Source organism: Nannospalax galili, unplaced genomic scaffold, assembly GCF_000622305.1.
Source record: "Nannospalax galili isolate Female #2095 unplaced genomic scaffold, S.galili_v1.0 scaffold232, whole genome shotgun sequence".
Taxonomy (NCBI): Eukaryota; Metazoa; Chordata; class Mammalia; order Rodentia; family Spalacidae; genus Nannospalax; species Nannospalax galili.
Window position 1 is genome coordinate 1,317,922 of NW_008331488.1, and position 21,851 is coordinate 1,339,772.

At 40.0% G+C, this 21,851-nt stretch overlaps 1 protein-coding gene across 8 annotated transcripts in view; it reads right to left on the reverse strand.

Moving 5' to 3' along the window:
- The window catches only part of Tmem117 (transmembrane protein 117), a 530,788-nt gene that overhangs the window by 235,881 nt on the left and 273,056 nt on the right, over positions 1 to 21,851 (reverse strand). For all 8 annotated transcript variants that reach the window (XM_017796496.2, XM_008826530.3, XM_017796497.1 and 5 more), the window contains exon 4: positions 872 to 971. In XM_017796496.2, the coding sequence (XP_017651985.1) occupies positions 872 to 971 (100 nt within the window). The remainder of the gene's footprint in view (positions 1 to 871; positions 972 to 21,851) is intronic.

The following is a 21,851-nucleotide window of genomic DNA, read 5'->3' on the forward strand; positions in this document are numbered from 1 at the left end:
CCAGGATGGAAGTCTTTGCTTCCCAAAGTTTTCACATTCCTATAACCTTTGTGGCCATATGTTACCTTGCTTAATCATCACATGTATCCTTTTACTGTCAGCTATGTGCTGTTTTGCCTTTTGTTTGCATATTCTCACATAAACATAAAAGCCCCCCCAAACTGGATGGGGCCGCAGACTCCCTTTTGGATCTCCATGGAGCAGTCCACTGGCATAAAATTAAACTCCCTCTCCTCACCTGACTTTGGCTATTGGTTTCTGATTTTTCCATAACAATAGAAGAAATCATGACTCCGGAACTTGAGAGAGGAATGTGGGGAACACAGGAGGAGCTGGAGGGGGAGGAGATGGCAATGCTATAAATTTTAATAAAAAAGAATTCTCAGAACTCTTAGTTACCATTATGTTAGTAAATTCAATGCGAAAAGCAAATTTAGAGACCTAAACAAAGGCCAGATTAAATCTTTACCTGAAATTTGTACATGTCAAAAATAATAGTCTTCAAAAATTATTTAGAATTTCACAAGGAAGAACTTTCTGTTAAGGAACATGTATGCTCATATGTTCAAATATACATCTCTCTATATATGTACAAATACATACATATATATATGTATATATTCTGATTACATTGGTTTTTTCTCCCAAGGTCTATAGATATTTCATATGCATCTCTGGACCAATCTATACTTCTGAAATTTGTTCTATTCAAAAAAAACAAGTAATTGTTTTCCAACATTTATATATATATATTTATAAATTTGTTCTCTTCAATTATTAAGTCATTATTTTCCCACAATATCTTTCCAACATTATCAACATTTCTACCATCTGATGTTTGTTCAAAATGAGAGAAGTTAAAATTTCTTACCATCCAAGCTGTGACAAAGTCCCCCATCCAGGTCCCTACGGCAGCTAATTTCATGAAACTTTCATTGCGGATGCCCATGTAGTCTGTAATGATATAAGCTCTGTGGAAACAAACACACAAGACATTGCCCAGACTCAGAGAGCCATCCAGTCAAAGCCTCCTGGGTCAGCACACCCCCGCCAGCCAGCAGCTCCCGTGCTGAGGCCTCACCACATATATTTATACATCTGAAAGGCAAGGAAGAATTTTGAGGGTGTCTGGATCCGTTTCAATCTGATCTGAAGACTGATTGTGAGTCTAGTCATGATCATGTGCATTTCACATTTGAGCCACAAGACTGGTAACAGCCTTGGAAAGCTCCCACAGAAATACTCAGCAAAAGCCACATCTCACATCCACTCAAGTGTGAGCAGAGCAGAAACAGTTTCAAAGTAGACAACTTGAGAGGGGAGAGAAGAGCTGACGTGGCTCCAGCTCAGTCAGCCTAGAATTACTGAAAAGGTGCTGGGCATGGATCACACTGCACTAATGTTCAAGTTTCATACAATGTATTTTGATCATATTTAGACCCCTCCCCTTTTTGTGCCCTTCCTACAGCCGGGTTTCATGTACTCTGTCACACAACACTGTCAAGTCCTAAGAAAAATGTCTGCACAATGAAGTAATGTAAAATTTGATACAAATATGTGTGATTTAAATGACTACTGAGTAATAACCAGAATATTCAATTTTATCATTTTGCTTTTGTATAATTCTTACTTGCTTGCAATAACATCAATTCGCACACTTCACAATTCAGAGGGAGTCAGGGGATACACTGAGTGTTGAACAGCAGTAACAAGACCGTGCTGCCTTGTATTAAACATTTCCTTTTCTACTTTCTCAGATTATAATTTTTGCTAATTATTATTTTCTTCATTTTAGAATTTCTTTGAGAAAACTGGGTCAATCGATATCTATAATCAATACGTGCTTGCCAGGAATCAATTTTCTCTCTTTTTTTCTTAACTGCCAAGTTTTTCACTCAGATTTTTATAAAATGCTATTCCTTTTCTTAGAAAGAATGATACCAAACAATTTAGAGAATTAGAGGAACTTGATTCTTCTTGGATTGCCTTCAGTTAGATAATGGTATATTTGTTGTTTATATACTTAAGTTATTTTTAAGTCTCATAGTCTGCTCTACCAAAAAATTTCAAGTGGATTTTCTAAATCGCCAAATGGAAAACTTTCAATTTTTACAAAAGCTCTCTTCAAATCAGTTGTCTTATTTATCAAGTAATTTTGGATGGTACTTTATCATTATAATAAACAGATTTAAAAAGTTTAACCAGTAAACCAAAATCTTTTAAGCACTTAAAATCATTCTTGTATCACATTTCTTCCACCTGTTTTGGAAAGTCTATGAAAATGTGTTGAGGTCTAATGTAAAAATGTTAGCTATCCAATAAATTGTATGCTTACAACATGTACTTTAAATAAAGTACATTCATCAACTTTCATCTAAGAGCTATGATGTTTTACCAGTAGTATTTCATAGATATGGAATCAACATCTAGAGTTTTGTAACATGCTCACAGTATGCACCTGTGAAGGGAAGGGATTAGAATCCAAATGTTCCCGCTTCTTAACACAGGCACTTACCCACTGTGCTGTACCTTCTTCCTACAAGTATTAGACAAGATGCAAAGGCATGCAAGAAATCTGCTTTCTCCCTGTATCTTAGTAAACAATGAAGATGAATATATAGCCTCCTTGAAGATGAATCAAAATAAGATGCCAGCAGCAGCCCTGGCTGCTACTCAGAGCTTCCACCAAGTACTGGACTCCCACTCATTTTAGGCTCTGAGGAGAGTCTACCTCAGAGCTCAAGCTGACTTGCAAGCTGCATGCTCTTCCACTCAGCAGCACCATCACAAACAGCTCTTGGCAGTGGACCATGTGCCGTGGAATACTCACTATGGTCGCTGCCCAGCAGCCCTGATGACACCTAATATGATGAATATGCTCCCAGTCCTTTTCCCATCTATCCATTTTATCAACGAGTTCTAAAATGCTTTAGGGTACAGTGAACATCTCAGGCAATGATTTTCACTGTCTTTAATAAATGTGTATTACAAGTGTACAGACTTAACATAAAAATAGTCAATTACAGGATGGAGAGATGACTTAGCAATTAAGAGCACTGGCCGCTCTTGCTGAGGACCTGGGTTTGATTCCCAACACCCACATGGCAGCTAACAACCATCTGTAACACCAGTTCCAGGATATCTGATATCTTCTTCTGACTTCCATGGACATTACACAACATGGGTGCACTTACATACATGCAGGCAATACACTCATACCCATAAAAAAATAAAGAAAATATTTTTTTAAATATTCAACTACTATTTCAGTTATTTGCATATGAATTAATATTTAACCATATTCTTTGGTTGGACTTTAAAGGACAGAGAATTCATGGTTTTTTGGTTTGGGTTTTTGGTTTTTTTTTTCTGGCAATTTAGCCAGCTTGAAGATCACTGTAAAAAAGTGGGACTTCATATACTCAGTGGTTTGGGGAACATTCAGAATTAGATATTTGCTAGAAGGCACTACTATAATTTTAGTTTTCTTTGGTGTATAGTTTGATTATTTCAACTAATCATATATCACGTGTACTTTAAATATCATTTCCAGTATTAATGGATCTATAAAATCATACATCTCTACCAGCCTTCCAGGTAAAATTCCTAAATTAATTTCTTCTTAAGATTTCACTTGGATTTTTTTTCCTGAGGTTTTCAAGCCTAACTGTCAAATCCATTAAAAATGCGTGGAGTCTTCAACATACAGCATCTTGTCATAACAGCTCAGCAACAAGAGCACCTAAGACTGTCACATGTGCAAGCCTACGTGCTAAATGGCTATATTGAACGGGCGCTACCAGGAGCTACGTAGTCAATGAAATGACAACAAAATGGATTGGACTCACAAGTGAGAGTCCTGACCACTAACAATGCAAGTTCCAGCTCACTTCCACCTATTATTTACACCTAAGTGGATGTAGTCAATGCCAGGTGATTTAGGGGGTGAGTCTCTGAAAGTTTAACAAGAGGCAGTAAACGTAGATCACCAACCCAGTGTGCATTCATGCTTCAGTGGAGATCCATCTGTGGCCAGCTGGATTCATAATCACAGCTGTCTCCCCCAGTCATGTTTGGGCAACACAAACAAGATTGGGGGCTTGATACACAAGTAAATCATGGGGAACAGGTTGACTTTCAAGAGGAAAACCCTGCATCAAACAATGAAACACTTGAGAAAGCTTTAATTATTCTTAACCAGTTGAGGTAAAAATTTATCACTATAATATGGCAGAAGGTCAGCACACATTATCGTATAAACCTTTCCAAATCTTTTGTCTGCAATAAAACAAGAGTTTCCAGTCAATCACTACCCAAATAACAACATTTTACTATTTTTTAACAAAGATTCTTATTCTTGACTTTGATGGAGTCAACACGCATATAGAAACCTTCCTAGTCATGCCTAGGGTATGAAACTATAGAGAAATACAGTCGTGTCAAAATGCTGCTGACAGTTGTTAAAAGCACCCCAGAATGATTAAAATTGCTTCTAGTCCTAACAATGCTCACTGACAACATGCCAGGTCTAATCTCCCAACATTAGCCATTCATTCCTTCTCATTTCCATATAGAAGACATGTGTATACCTAGCTTCCATTTTCTCAAACGATATAACAGTTCATGCCATCATAGGGTAAAACACAGATAAGAGGTCCCTCCAACCTCTGGGAGTTAAAGTTATCTTTCATTTTGCAACCTCTTCTCTGGCCCACCTTCCACCAGAAAATCAATTTAGCAACTTTCTACCATCCTAACACATTCCTTGTTCTCTTGGTCTGGAGGTCACCTTCTAACATCTGGACTCTGATTGCTAACTCAGCCTGTACCCTAAGAAATCCTCTCCCAAAGTCACCCACTTCCTGGTTTTGTCATAATACTTTGAATGTATCTCTGTTAAACAATTATCCAAACTATTTAATTCTTCACATTGTTCCTATCTCCCATGAAACGTAGTTCAAGAGAAAGAACGTATTTCATTCACCTAGACAGGGGAACATCTTTGCCTAGTGTATAATGTGTTTTAGGAGGGTAATGAACACTTAATGAATTAAGTAGAGATTGATTAAAGTAAGAAAATTACTTTAAAAACCTGACACCAGATAAAACTAAAAGTTACCTAAAAGTGTTAAAGGTGAAACCAAAGATTCACAATAATATAAGGTAAAATTAAAAGAAGCTAACAATGACAAATTGTGGGCCAAATAATTATATTCTAAGAAAAAGAGAGTGTACTCTCATTGCATCATGTCCATTACCCTTTCTAAAAAGAAAAAGAGGCCAGACCAAATTGAAATTAAGAGCATGCCTTAACTTTCTGCATCCTAATATTGAAATTACATTTACTTGGAATAGGTAGTTAACTAAGAATAAAAGGAAAAATATTGTAAACTTACTAAAATTATAGTTTTTTTTAAACATTTAAATGAGACTTGGTATCAATATATAGCTTATTTTTTAAAGATTTATTTATTTTTCTTTTATGTGTATGTGTGAGTGCTTGCATGTATGTTTGTGCACCACGTGCATGCCTAGTGCCTGAGGAGACCAGAAGAAGGCATCAGATTCCCTGGAACTTGATGGTTGTGATTTGTCATGTGGGTGCTGAGAACCAAGTCCAGGCCCTCTGCAAGAGCAGCAAATACTCTTAACCAGCGAGCCATCGCCCCACCTCTCCAATCCATAATTTAGTATACCAATTTGGTAGCTCAAGAAGTATGAAAGTCATATAGTAAAATACATTTATTTTAGTCGTAAGAATAAAACAAAGAAAATTTGTTTTACTGCCCTTCAAATAGAAAGTGCCAAACTACCTTTATAATTTGTACTCTTAAGTCAGGTTTCAGAGGTTCATAAGGTAAAAAATAATAAATCTCAAGATTAATTTCAAAGTAACAGAATTTTTGTTGTTTTATGTAAAGCTGTTTTCCTGGTTATTTTTTATAAACATCACAATCTGTCATCTAATTTGATGCTCAAAAATGAGTCTTTCTTTACTGCCAATGAATTAAACAAACAAATTTTAATGTTAAATAACATTCAATATGTTCAGAAGTATTCACATAGGCTTCTATAATAAACTTCAATTTTATTACTGTAAAAGTGAATTACAAGTTAAGCCAGAACGGCATCAATTAACTTACTCTGCCTGATGATACTTCTTTCCAAATTAGAAATACATAGCATCATTTAGAGATTTTGATAAGATTTTGATGCTATTCAGAGAAGAACAAACATAAGCTCTGTTTTAATGGGTATGTGTCAGTAAAGGTAAGCATTTACAGTTTCAAAGGCCCAAATGGAGGAGAGAGAGAGAGGCATGAGAGCAGTGGGTCTTAAATATAATAATCATCTTTTACCAGAAACTGTAATTTGCCCAGTATGTCTAATAAGATGGAAAAAAGGGAAAAAAAAGAAAGAAAAAGAAAGAAAAAGAAACAAGGGAAAATCAGGCCAGTTTCTATTTCCTACGGGAATTCCCAATCCAAGGTAGTTATGGTGACTGTCCCTTCCATTCCCATCTCTGTCTTCTGTTGGGTAGGACCTTAACTGCACCATTATCCTCAGCCCCACTATTCAACAGTTTCCTGTCATTCATAGTCCCTATTCTTATTGAAGAAATTTTGGGTTCCAGTGACGTGAAGAAGTCGGAAGGGCCGTCTTCCCACCTAGGAACCTTTATTTTTAAGATTTAATTATTTTTAATTTATATGTATGGGTGTTGCCTGCAGGTATGTTTATGGACCACTTGCATGCCTGGTGCCTGTGGAGACCAGAAGAGGGCACCTAATCCCCTGGAAGTGGTATTATAAACAGTCGCAAACCATCATGTGGGTGCTGGGAACAGAACTCGGGTCTTCTGCAAAAACAAGTCAGTGCTCTTTACCACTGAGCCTTCTCTCCAGTCCCTCACTCAGGGGCCATTCTTGAAAATTGTGAACTTGTGTTAGGTTAAGCATGTGTTTTACTTCATATTTTTCAATTCCTTAAACAAATAATTATTAATGTCTTACCATATGCTAAAACCATCAGTGTAAATATCTACTTGTGAACAAACAGTGCCCGGAAGTACTGGTCACCTCCTGGGTTATCACACAGTGTTCCCTGTCTTGCAGTTTACATCCGTTTACTTTATGGTTTCCCAATCCTCAGGCTGAAATAAAGCTGCCTTGCGGAGACCTTCGCGTTGATGCCCAATCCTGTTTCTACGCTCCTTCAGTATTTCATTTCCTGACAATCCAGAACCAGGAGTAAAAAGAAGGAAATCTCTAGGAGATTACAAGAAATTCAACTCAGTGGTTTTTGATGCCCATATTTTACCCAATGAACTAGGGAACCTGAAGTAAGAGAGAAGGAAACTGCGGGTAGGGAGCCAGGACAGGATTCAGGAAGCTGACTACTGTCAAGAAGTAGAGAAGAGAAAACATGGGGGTGGAGATCTGACATCACACTTGCTCGAGACCTGCATCCCAACAGTTCGGATACCCTGGGACACTCCTGTCACTTTTTAAAGAAGTATTTTATTTATTATTTTTATTTTATGTGTATGAATGTATTGTCTGCATGTGTGTAAGTGCACCCATGTCATTCAATGCCCTCTGAGGTCAGAAGAGGGCATCAAATTCCCCTGGAACTGGAGTAAAGGAAGGTCATCTAATTCCCAGCATCAGTGCTGGGAATTGAACCCGGATCCTTTGCAAGGCCAGGATCAGCACCCCCATGTTTTCTCTTCTCTACTTCTTGACCGTAGTCAGCTTAGCCACTAAATCATCTCTCCAACCCTCACTTTTACTCATCACAGCCTTCCCACTCCACTCACTGTGATGGTTTGAAACCTTATGAGTCTATGAGCTACTTCCTCCTTTAAGTTATTCAAGTATTTTGTTGTAATGATGCCAATTAAGTAACAGTTCTATGAAACACATGGAATTGCTCAGCCCTTGACAGGATTGATCAAAATTAAAAAGCAGGTATGAATAACTAATTTCAGAAATGAAAACAGGTACTGCTGCATATCCCGCTGAGATTAAACAAGTCAACAAGGTAAGTCTACACTTTAAGAAATGTTCTGCCAATAAAATTGAAATTTTCATAAAATCAGTATATTTCTAGAAAATCACCTAGAATTTACCAAAATGTATACTGTAATAAAAGGAATAAAAATAGGTCTGCAATTGCTCGCAAAATTTGGTCTATAATTAGAAACCTCCTCTCAAGAGAAATGTAGGCCCAGATGTGTCCATGGGCACCCAGGATGTACGTAGGGATGTTTACAGCATCAATAACCGCCACAGCCTGAAGCTGGAGACAACTCTAATGTCCATCAATGGAAGAACAGGTACATGTCACAGCGTTCTCATACAATGATGAAAACGAGCAAACTGCTACTCTACAAAGCCTGACAGATCTCAGAAACTGTTATACAAAAAAGGCCAAACATAAAAAGGAATATACTATGTGATCATAGATACAAGCTCAGAAACAGGCAAAACTGAGAACAGCATTAGAGAAGTATGACACGTGGGGAAACTGGGAGGACCCAGAGAGGTTGACTGCGGTTATTCTTGGGGAAGGGGGGCTTACGATGCAAGGCCTCAGCCGGAGATCTTCTGGAATGCAGTAATGCTCTTTCGTGTAATGTGATTAGTGATAACAGGGGTTAACATGGGTATGCACTTAATAATATGATAATTCCCTTTGACGAAACTAAGTTCCCGTATGTATCATAGATGTTTTTCTGTAGTGTGATTATTTCTACTTTTTAGAAATTCCAAAAAAGAACCTATTTGCATAGTAGAAACTCCAGAGATGATAACTATTGCAATTATTCTATTAAAAGGTTAAAAACTCATTCAATTTTATATCTTACAGGGTTTATACTGAGTTCAATATTGTATAACTGTATTAATTCAACCATGAACCTAAAAATTTTATAGCCACTTTTGAAAGAAATGTGTCTGCTCTGGAAATTGTTATTGAGTATCTTAAAGCTGTATGTATCTGATTGTAATGAAATGCTTCTTCTAAAAAATAAAAAATAAAAAAATAAAAAATATTTTACAAAAAAAAACAAAAGGAGAGCTTTTGAGGGAAAATTCTTTAACTTTTAAATTTTTATCTTTAAGAATTTCATACATGTTATTTTCTTTGCATTATCTCTATTCCTCCCAGTCCCTCACTTCTCCAGTGCCCCCCCCCACACACACCAGGCACTCCAACTCCTCTAGTTTCCCCACACACACACACGACACTTCCTCTCAACTTCTTGTCTTCTTCTCTGATCATTATTGTTACACATACATACATTCATAAGTATACATATATACAGTGTACTAAATCGTCTGTGTATCCATGTTAGAGCTGCCCACTTAGAATTAGATAACCTCTCAGGGAGTCCTTAGAGAAACCTGATTCTCCCTCCCTCAGCCCTACTGATTGGCTGTAGCTCGTCACCCTGAGGTGCAACCCTGTGATATTCCCCTAACTACCTTGGTGTGTCAACTGGTTTCATCATAAGAAGATCTTAGACTACCACACTGTGGATATTTCACTGGTGAAGATTTCCTATCAGGTCTAGAAAGCGTTAACTAGCAGCAGGAGTCTTGTCCCTCTGGCACTTGCCACACAAAGAGGCAGGAGAAGAAGAGAAGACTCCTGAAGCCCTGGCACCGTGCGACCTGTGGTACGCCCTGGCTAGAACAAAGGCACAGTGAGTCTTGTCCCTCTGGCACTTACACAAAGAGGCAGGAGAAGAAGAGAAGACTCCTGAAACCCTGGCACCGTGCGACCTGTGGTACGCCCTGGCTAGAACAAAGGCACAGTGCGACCTGTGGTACGCCCTGGCTAGAACAAAGGCACAGTGTCGGTACAGAATGATGAAAGACGTAATTGGAAACTCCTGATAGCAAAAGGGTACTGAGTAATTTATGCCCCACTTCAAAGACTGTAGTAATCCAAATTTAGTTTGAGTTTCTCCCATGGAGTGCTGTTTTCAAGATCTTTCTGCTGGTAGCTGTTACTAGAAGTGATGGTATAGCTGTCTACCAGGATGAGCATTTTAACACAAATTAATGTATCAGGCAAAGATTGAGTCAAGTGCTATTTGGAAGACACACAGCTTTCTGTCTGCTTCCTTTATTTCAAGGGGTGAAGAGATCACTTGAATCTAACATTCCCTGGGCTCCATGGAGAATCATTTGGGAAATGCTTTGGTTGTTTCTTGGGTTAAGAGAGTTACTAAGGAAGAGGATGGGGGTGGTGTGGTGAAGCTCACATCAGTGGTGTCCCAGTGAAGCTCTCAGGGCTCCCAACATGCAAGCTCGTCACCAGGGAGGAAATGGGTTGACCTGTCCCCCAAGATAGGCAGTATGAAGGCTTGTTCAGAAGAACCTAAGGTCTAGCTAGTGGCAAGGCAGACTCATGAGACTGCTCCAAGCAGACTCTGGTAATGCGGGTGGCCAGGCTGCTCAGGCGTCTGGGGGAAGTGCTGTGTTCATCACTCAGTGTGATCAACAGAAGCTCTTTGAACATTCTGGAGTTAGGGCTATTCCCATGGCCAATACAGGGTCCGGGTCACAGAGGACCCTGTGAGGCAGACTGCATGCTAACTTGAGGATCCAGTGTTGACAGTGAGGCCAGTTAGGAGGAGGAAGACACACATGGTGGGGGATGGTAATAAAATGGCACAGCAGTTTCTTCAGCTGTTATTTGAAAAACACAAATTCCATAACCTCACACTGGAGCAGGAGGCTTTAAATTTAAACTTGTGGTTTAAGCATCAAAAGGGATAGTGAACTCTTTGGAAGGGGAGCAGGCACAGCTTCAAGCCATGCATTTGAAAGGCTAAAATACATCAATGCAAATTTGTAATCTGATTATGTGAAGCATCTGTGCCTTCTGCATATGATGCCAGTGATTTCTGCACAATCAGCTGGACTCTGCCGGTCATACATATTAACCCCCACAAATACTGACAGATTTTGCTAGCAATTAAAAGGTCTGACTGGGGACTTTTCTTCAGGCAATTCAGCTACAAGAAGCTTAGGAACATTCCCATCCCTGAAACACTAAGCAGTAAGGATACCTCCTAGCCATCTCCACCTGCAGCTTAACATAAAGGCAGCTTCTTGTCCCTGAAGGAGGGCCACTGCATTGATTGAACACCTCCTATACGCCAGGGACTGTGCTAGGTGCTGGGAATACCAAGATGAATGAGCCACAGTCATTACCATACAGCAAATGAAAAAAGACTCGCCCACAAACCCACAAGGCCTAGGGAGAAATGCTGTGTGTGTGAGGAGCGCGGCAAGGATGAAAGCGTTCTAAATCTTCTCCTATGAAGAGGAGGGGCAGAGAGCAGAGAAGACCTCAGAGAGGAAGGCAGAAGTGTTTGAAGTAGAAGGAGGCAGATGTCCAAAGGCAAAGGGTACCTAAATAAGGAGGGCATGCCCCAGAGAGGGCCAGAGACGCCCCAGGCTGAGGCTGGAAGGCCAGTGAACTAGGACAGTGACTCAGAGGCAGAGGCCACATCTGACAGGATCTTCACTATTCTTACAAATCTTGATTTTTGAAGCACTCACAAAACATGAACATAAGGACAAATCCCACTCTGCTAGCCAACATTACTTGGATATAATTTTGACAGTTTGAATGGTAAATGCCCCCAAAGGCTCAAGGTGATGGTGTTGTTTAGGAGGTCGTAGAGTCTTTAGGGGTCAGCAGGAGAGCCAGGCAGGAGCTGACATTGCAATGTTCAAAACGTTTTCTTCTTTCTCTAGGAAAACTCAACTTTTATTACTAAATCCTCTAGCCAATTGGATGAGGCCCACATCACAGTACCAAGAGTAAACTCCTTTGCCTAACATCACCTGACTAAAAATGTCAACCACATTCACTAAATACCTTCAGACCAACACCTTGACTCAGGTTTAACGAAATAGCAGGGTGCAGAGAATACCCAAGTTGACTCATTAAAACAAACTATCATTGAATCCATATTACAAATTCACATTTAAAGATTTATTAGTGTTTATATCCAAAACAATACTATTACCATCAACACCTTATATAACATTTAAAAATCACTACAATTCCAATTTAATTTTTTTTGAGACAGGATCTCCGTGTTCTCCCCAGCTGCCCTGGAACTTGCTATGTAGATCAGGCTGGCCTCAATCTCACAGAGATCCACCTGCCTCTGCGTCTTGAGTGCTGGGATTAAAGGTGTGTGCAACCAGTACCAGCTTCTAATTTAAATTTTCAAAATTATTTTTAAAATATGTATTTATTGAGAGTGTGTGTGTATGAGAGAGAGAGAGAGAGAGAGAGAGAGAGAGAGAGAGAGTGCATGTGTGTATATGTAAGAGAGGTCATGCCACAGTGTACATGTGGAGGTCAAAGGACAACTTAAAAGAGTCAGTTTCCACCATGCACACTCCAGGAATCAAACTTAGGTCATCACCTTGGTGGCAAGCATCCTTTCTCTCTGAGCTATCTGAGCTATCTCACTAGTGCCCTAATTTTAAAATTTAGCACAGAAATTCTATACTATCACCTTTACTTTCCCCAGTACATGTATGCATGAGTGAGTGAATGTGCACATACATTCACACGCTCACACGAGCAAGTAACTCATCAAATTAGAAACGGAGTTTCTTAGTAGTGCTTCCAGTCAACATTCATTCATCTCTTTTAATATTTTATAATTCAAACTATGGAATTTCAAAGGACTTCTGCAAAGTTTCCCTGAGACTAAACCTGTGCCTTAATCAATAATAAATTTGTTTGTGTCATTTCAAGGAATTCCCAGTCCTTTCTGAAGTTGTTACTTCCACTAGAATTACTTGTGCTACCAAGCATCAGCTTTCTGCTCACATCTGAACAGCTACATGTCCACCCATAAATTGCTCACATTCATGTCTAACCTAAAAAGCATTTCTTTGAAACCTAAAGATATCTACTTTTAATTCTTCTTGAACACAGAGGTCATGTTTAGGTTAGGTATTTTTATCAAATGATCTATTTTTTTCCACCAAAAAAAATACTGTCTCTTGAACAGAAAGGATCATAAGCTTCAACCATTATTCTGTATTCAGTGGTCATTGACTGGCCTATGAGAAAAGTTGTGGTTTTATAATGCAGGAGATCACTGACAGCCAGACCTTGAAGATCAGAAGCCATTGCTCACCCTGAGAGTATCAGGACACTGGATGAACAGAGCTGTGATATTTAACACACTGCATATTGGTTACATCAAAAGAGAAAGGAAGAGAAATTCCATTCCTGGAGTTGGATGGATGACGTAGTAAGTATGAGATAAAGGTATTGTATGTACATGTGCTCAGTTTAACTCAGGTTATGTGTTTAGAGATCTTCACAATGTCCTCAGCTGAAGTGACTCATTTCTTGTGACCAAGTAGTCCTCAGCACAGGAGAAAGGGATGAGGGACATATTGTTGGACCTGTCCACCATGGCTGTCATCTGTACATCGAAACACCCACAAATAAGGAAGGTTCCAGGGCAGTCAGTCTCAAAGGGAACCAAGGATCTAAGAACTGGCAGTTAACAACACCAAATTAGAGTTGCTTGAACAATGAAAAAGTCAAGCCACCAACCCCCAGGATGGTGACTGAATAGTAAGATGGATGCCAGGGTGTAATGTCAGAAAATCTTCACAGACAGGCACAAAAGAAGCTGGCAGCAACTCTGAGCTGAATCAAAGGGCCCTGGTTCTACAAGATTAGCTTTTCATCTAGCCCCAGAGCTGAGAGGGTGTCCTGGCAGTACCTAAAATGGGTAGATAGGCCTGAGGATTGCCTCCTGAGCCTGGGAAGCTTGCACAGAACTGTGTGCATTGTCACCTAATGTGTCACATTGCTTTTCTGGCACTCCTGGGTCTCCCATTTACCTCCGAACCAAAAACAGAAGACAGTGAATAGACAATTATAATTGCTGTTAATTTTGAATATTTGTTGTCAACTTAACTGAATTGCCCCTGCCCTTTTTCTTCACAATATATTCTTACCTGCTCTGAGCACTTACCTTCATGGCACCAGACATCAGCCCAGGAGCCACACCAGGAATAATTTCCCACCCTCTCTCTTCAAGACCTCCTGCTGATTTTAAGCTCACTGTTGAAAATCTGACTTAAATTTTCATTTGCTACCCCAAAGGTCTTGGTTGACTTTAACTAGTATAGGTCATAGGCATGGGGGCATTTCTAAATCTCCCAGTGATGCTAACACAGCCCCACTTGAGAACCACCAGTGTGGTTAAACCTGCCAGAAACTGTACAGAGGATCTGTGTCTCAGCAGTTAATACAAAGATCACTGAAAAGCAGAATATGCTGCAAGAATCATCAGCACCACAAATCACACCACGATGGGGGTCAAGCACCTAACAGACACACTTAAGGACATTTGGCCAGAGTAGGGATGATCAAGGCTGCCATCCTTAAGAAGTGCCAGGTCTCCTGACTTCCAGCAAAAGAGCTTCATTCCCTCATCATCCAGATGCCTGCAGGCTAGCAGTTAGCTCAATGAGAACCTTGGGCTCCTGCCATCAGGAGGCGACGGGAGTCTGCTCAGGGTACTCAACTCTTAACTGTGCTGATTCTCCTTGCACTTATGAAAAAAAATGATGGAATCATCAAAGAACAGTCTGCCTCAGAATCACTTATTTAGAGCACGTAGAAGATGATGAAGTCAGTAAGTCTTTGGGGATTAACAAAACCAAAAATTGCTGCAATTAGAAACCTGGTTGAAACGAGTTTCAGCATAAGGTGCCATGCTGAAATCCAGTGCATTCAAAGTGGAGCATGTCGTCTTCTCCATGCAGACTATTTTTGCTCATTTGGGAATCAATGCCACCCCACAAATAACTATGAAACCTCTCTCAGGAGTAGAAATGAGCTGAAGTACAATTTAATAATAACTCCATTTGGTCCATCTACAATGCAGCCCCTACATGTAGGGATTAGGGAACATCATGGAAGAAGGGGCAGAAAGGCCGTCAGAGCCAGAGGACCAGGATGCCTGCTGATCAACAGTGTCTTCTAGACATGACAGGGACGCTCCACCCATGACAACACCAGTGGACAGGCCAATGTGGGTGGGGGAATTTCACAAGGTCCCACCTCTAGATGAAGAGTTACAGCAACCAATGGCTTCTGAGAGAGGGAGAATCAGTCTTCTCCAGGGACAAGCTCCCTGATAGGTTATCTTATCCCAAGTGGCCAGCCCTAAACACTTGTACAAATGATCAACAGTAAATGGACTCAGTAGGGTGTGCATGTGCATGTGTGCATGTGTGTGTGTGTGTGTGTAACAATAATTAAAGAAAAAGAGTCCTGAATTTGAGAGGGAGTAGGGGAACAAGACAGGAGTTGGAGGGGGAAAGAAAGAGGTGGAAATGATATAAACATAGTACTCAGTATGAAATTCTAAAAAACATTAAAAATTTAAATTTAAACAAGAAGAGGAATCCACTGTCTCTGAGCACTGCTCCAGAGACCACAGAGAAAATAGAGCATTTACCAAAATCTTTTCAAAGTCAAGACAATGAAATACAATAGAAAATTAAAAGGAGAATTGAGAGTATAAAATGCCTAAATGAAATTTCAAAAAATGAATAGGGATACAGCTGTCAAACTGAACAGCTAGATCACTGTGGACACACTGAGAACTGTCTCAGTGGCTGAGAAGAAGCAAACACTAGGGTTGGGAATAAAAGAAATGAGACCCGGAATGTAGGCAGTTATTTTAACATGGAGCTTGGTAGGAAATAAATGGGAAAAAAATCACCAATAATTAAGAGACACAAGATTGAGCATAAGACACACAATTTCACATTTAGTGGCACCATAGGGGCATTATCAGCTTTGGGAGCCAATTTCATATAGGACTTGATTTCTCTGCTCAATATTAAGCGGCTTGAGTGCCATGACAGTAACTAGTGGCTGCTATGCAAATATGATATAATCAATGAACAATGCATACATCGCTATGTACCATAGGAGAAATATAAGAATAAATGCAGCCAGAGTTGGAAATTACAGATCCAACCAGTGTGACAGTTTAAAACTAGGGAACTAGCCGGGCATGGTGGCACAAGCCTTTAATCCTGGCACTCGGGAGACAGAGGCAGATGGACCTTTGTGAGTTCGAGGCCAGCCTGGTCTACATAGTGAGTTCCAGGACAGCTGGGGCTACAAGGAGACCCTGTCTCAAAAATGACAAAAAAAAAAAAAACCAAAACTAGAGAACTACACATCTGGCTTTTGTTTCATATACAGCCAAAAGTAAGAGGCTGCATTACTTTAGTAAAACACTAAGTTAGGAGCCTTCCATTGTCCATCTTATTATAAGGAAGAAAGCATCAACAGTGAATGACAAGGTGGCTCTGAACTCACCCCCACCCTAATGGGTTGGTCACAGCTTCCTAGAACATTATGATGCAGATTATTCTGAGGTTCTGTCTTCACTCAATGGAGCAGAGGATTTTAACAGGTCAGCAATGTCTATCATGTGTGCAGAAGGAGGAAATGGTTACATGTCTTCAAACTCCAAAACAGTTTTTTATATGTGTGTGCACAATATGTATCATTACATATGATACATGAATCTTTCTGAAAATTTACTCAAAATGAAGATTAAAAAAAATTGCATTGAATTGGATTTAAAGCTGCAGACTTTTTTTATTTTTTTGAGGCTTACCTCAGACTTTTCTCTAACAAAATCAACCTGCATAAAATCCATATATTGAAAACTTGGGAATGGTAGAATTTTTTTTTAGAAAATGGTAGTGTTTTTTTCATTATATAAATGCATAAAAGAATAATGTTCATTAATCACCTCTCCTTATCCTTTTTTTAAAATGGGATCTCACTACATAGCCCTGGCTATCTGGGAACTTGCTATGTAGAGCAGTCTAGCCTTGAACTCAGAGAGCCGCCTACCTCTGCCTCCCAAGTGCTGGGATTAACCATGTGTGTTACAACATCCAGCCTTCTCCCTTATACTTCTAATGCTTAGAGGTGAATTTTCAACATCTCACTTCCACAGTGCACAATGGGCAGCTTTTTACGACTCTCAGATGACGGCTTAATAAAATAAACAACTTGAAATTCACTTTGATGGAGGCACTGATCATAGGCATAGTTCAGAGGTTCTATGAAGAAAAGGTTAATTTTGAGTCAAATAATGAGACAATCTTACCATTTTATATGAACAGTATTACAGGTCAGATATGTGAATACAGGAAGAATTTATCCAGGCAGACACTGGTGGCTTTTTTCCATGTTGTGAATTGGTTGAATGAAGGATGGGAATTTCCAAAAACCCTCTTACAATGAGTACACGCTACTTTTCCAAAATAGGAAAAAGGAAATTTTGTCAATATAATTCTTGCCATCTGTCTACAATGAAAACAAGATTGTATTTGGAAAGTTGATTAGGGGATTTTAAATCCTAAAATAATCAAAAAGGCAGTGAAAATAAACATTTATTATGGAAGAAGTACTATATAAATATGCAACTAAATACCACTGATGTTTCAAATAATTTATCAGTATTATCAGGAAAATCTTAAAGTCTGTGCTCGTGTTTACTCTGCACCGTCGTGTGAAAATTTAATAATAAAACCATGTCTACTTGATGTCCCCACACAGGCTCGCGTTCAGTCGAGTGACCCAGCCTATATGAATCTTAACTGAATGTTGCAGTGATCTCCTGCCTGTCTTCAACAGCTGAAGAGATGTCTGGGTTCAAAAACATTTTATTCTTTTCTATGAAAACACACACTGTAAATCTTAGGTAAATTCCACCCCCCATCCCTTTGAAAGACTAATTCTACACTTCTAGGGAAAGACTAATTCTACACTTCTAGGGAAATAATAAAAAAACTAAGCTCCTAACCGAGATAGTAGATATGCATTGTGCTGCTCACTATAGAGTCCATCTTTTCTGAACCACATGAAATACTACTATAACTTAATGGCATCAATTATGTAATTTGGATTATGTAGACTACTGAAAAGTGCTGTGAAATTCAAATGCATTGGGCTGGAGAGATGGTTCAGCAGTGGAGAGCATGGGCTATTCTTACAGATGACTCAGGTTTGATTCCCAGAACCCTCATGGTGGCTAACAATTGCCTGTAACTCCAGTTCCAGGGACTCTGACACCTACTTCTGCCTCTGTGGGCACTGCATGCTTACATACATGCAGGCAAAACAATCATATACATAAAAACTAAATAAATAAATAAATAAAATTCTATTGTTTTTCCAGATATCTGAATTTTGTTTGTTTAAGCATTATTCCTATTATAAGTTGACAAATCACAATTATATATGTTTTGGGAGCACAGAGGGATATTATGGCATATGTATGAAATATATTATTGTTAACCTTATTCATTATGTGTGTCCCAAACAGCCTGTTTCCTCCAAGAGGTGGTGCCTGCTGCAGAGAATTGACTATGGAAAGTTAGCTGTGGAGAGCGGGACTTTCTGTGCCATCTTGGAATGGAAGCCAGGAAGGCATGAGGTTGCTGGGCATGTGAGAAGGGACTGGCCTGGCATTTACTGACCTGGGGCGAGAATGCAGGCCCATGAGGTGTGGGCAAAAGCTAGTGGTGACTACGGGCGGGCCACGGGAGCGATCTGGAGTTGTGGGCTTTGAGCTGTGGCACAGAGCTGGGCACCAGGTATTTGTTTCTTTGTGATTCACTCCCTCCCCTAATGGTATAAACTATAATAAATTCACATAAAGATATGTTATATGGTTTGCCTGATAGCACAAGAGACCCCGAGAGAACGCGGGCAACAAAATTGGCGTAGTCGGCAGGATGGCGTTAAAAATAACAAACCACAGAAGTTTGGAAAAAGCTAGAGAGCTGATGGCTGTGCTGGTGTGGAATTTATAATGGATTATAAAATATGTAACTAAAAAGGAGCTGACCGTGCAGAAGCATGGGCCACAGCTGAGTTGTAAATATGGGGGTATGTTGCAGGTATGTGAAGATTTGTTAAAGGTTGTCAAGAGGCTAGAAAATCTTTTACAGCTTTGGACACATATGGAGAGCCCAGAGAGGGGGTGTGGCCACTTTGCATAATAAAAGATGTGCCCTAGTCAGGGGAAGCTGAAAAGGCTACAGAGGTCCTGGCAGATCCAGCTGCAGAGCTTGCAAGAGAAAAAAAGCTGGATGTTTTAACTTGTGTAAGGTCCAAGGACTCAGAGGAAAAGACAGATAATAGTAACAAAAAAAAAGAGAGACGACCTAAAAATAAAAGTAGCTAAAGCTGCCCCTCAGATACAGAAAGAAATATTCCACAATGGAACTGTTAAAATGAAGAATAACTTACAAACAAGCAATCAAAGATCCCCTAGCCATGTGGCTTGTGAGAGTGTGGGACGTCAGTCTAAGTCCTTCAGAAGCTTCACAGCTGAGTTACATAACCACCCATCTATCCTTGTGACATAGGCTGTTCAACCTAGGCCAATGCAGGGGAGAGCAGTCCTAATGGGTTGGCTGGTTGAAGGCATTAAAGATACAGTTGTCACCAAGGGAGACCAACATGATTAGCAGCAGCTGGAGGGGCAGGCATTACTGAGAGAACTAGGTATGAGAAAAGCAATATATGATGTCCAGTTCACTGGGCCAGAAAAGACTGTGTTGTGAAGGAAAGATTAATTCAACTCAGACCTCAAGAATGGTATGGGGCTTTAATGGTTTTGCTAAGCCCTTTAATGGGACAGGATCTTTGTAAAGTGAGAGAGGCTTTAGCATATCTAAGTGACTCTGACCAATGTGTAAAATGTGTCTGTAGAATAACAGAGCACCCTAAAAGAGATATAAAAAAAAGACCAGATAGAAGAAATGGTCCACTTGGGTTACTTGAAAACAAATGTGGCAAGACTTAGGTCGAGCCCAAATTCCCAGAGAAAAAAAATTGATAGAAAACTAAATTCAGTACTAAGGAGTTTCTGGAAGGCTTTAAAATGAGAACAGTTTACCAAAGGCATTCAAAGGATAAAAACTGTCCCAGGGGTGGTTAAAAATCCCCAAAGATTAGATGAGGTATATTTCTCTTCTGATAAAGGATGTACTAGGGGTGGGGGCAGTCTTTCCCACCAAGGCCTCCCCCAGCAGCCAGGTGTGGTCAATGGAGGGATGACAAATAGGGCCTGCCTGACTTAAGGAACCAACAGGTGCAGCAGAGACAGGATAAACCCTCTGCCTCTTTAGCCCAGTGCAGGTTCAGGCAACTGGAGCCAACACCTGTAAGTGTATCAAGAATAAAAGAATACAAAGGGACTCCATGTAAAATCCCCCAAGTATGAAATGACTCCAAAGGGATAACTAAAGATAGTAAAGAACTAATCAAATTAATTCCTTGTACCCATGCTATGGTACCTAACAAGGATCTATGGAGAAAACAATACGAATGGATAAAATCTTTCCATGCTGTGTGAGACCTTGTCTATGATTGATTTAATATATAATGTTAACCTTCCTTCAAGTGTTTTACAGATGTGAAACCCACAGGAGCAGGGGTGGGTTGACCCCCTATGAGCTGTTGGTCAGAGAGAGATTCTAGAGGTTCTCAAATTCACCAAGGCTATTGCCACTAATATCAGTAGTACACTAGAAAGTTTGGTAAGGCCAAGTTGCTGAAGACACTGCATGATGTGTGCACAGAAGAAGAAGACATGGAGCTGAGACTAAGCCAAAAACTCCATGCCACTGGATAGATGGCATTCATATTGCCAGAAGGCGCTATGCAGATGGTTGGGGAAAAAGGGATCACCTATGATTCTACTCAACAATGGACCCTGCATGCTGCACACTATGGACATGCCAAGCAATGCCTGCAAGTGCAATAATGGCTTGACCAACATACGTACAACTGACAAATTTCTAATTGGATAAGACCTGCTCCTAGGGGTGGAACACACATCTGGTGCTGTAGACCAGGCCAACGCCTTGTGTTGAGAAAGGCTACAGGTCCTAGCAGGTACAAGTATACTGTTTAATGAATATAGTACTCCTACTGGGATATCTTCTAGGCATTTGTATTTACATTTGTGTTTGTTTAGATGTGTCTACTTCCTTCTATTTGTCTTTATAGCAAAAGAAACACCACTGAGATGAATCAATGGCCATGGCTTAAAGATGAATAATGGGGAGGCCCAAGAAGTCAGTATCTCGCCATGATACAAGAGAGATCACCCTACATCTGTAACCCCCTCCAAGGCGCAGAGACCTTAGGGGAAGATTGACGAGAAGACTGTAAGACCAGAGGAAAGGGATGGAGTGTGTCCCAAACAGCCTGTTTCCTCTGAGGGGCAGGGCCTGCTGCAGAGAACTGACTATGGAAAGTTATCCACGGAGCGAGGGGCTTTCTGCACCATCTTGGAACAGAAGCCAGGAAGGTGCACAGGTGTCAGCACACAAGAAGGGAATGGCCCAGCATTTACTGACCTGGGGTGAGACTGCAGGTCCTCGAGGCATGGGCAAAAGCTAGCAGTGACTATGGGAGGGTCGTGGGAGTGATCAGGAGGTGTGGGCTCTGAGCAGCAGCACAGAGCTTGGCACCAGGTGTTCAACTGTTTGTGAGACACTCACCCCGCCCCAACGGTATAAATTATAATAAATTCACATAAAGATACATTATATGGTTTGTCTGATAGTGTAAGAGACCCTGAGAGAACTTGAGTGACACTATGCTATGCAATAGAACTCAAGAAATTCAATCCTCCTATCAGACTAAAATTTTGTAGTCTTTGACCAATGGGCATCTAGATATATAATTGTTATTCAAGATAATAATGCATAAATCCCATTCAA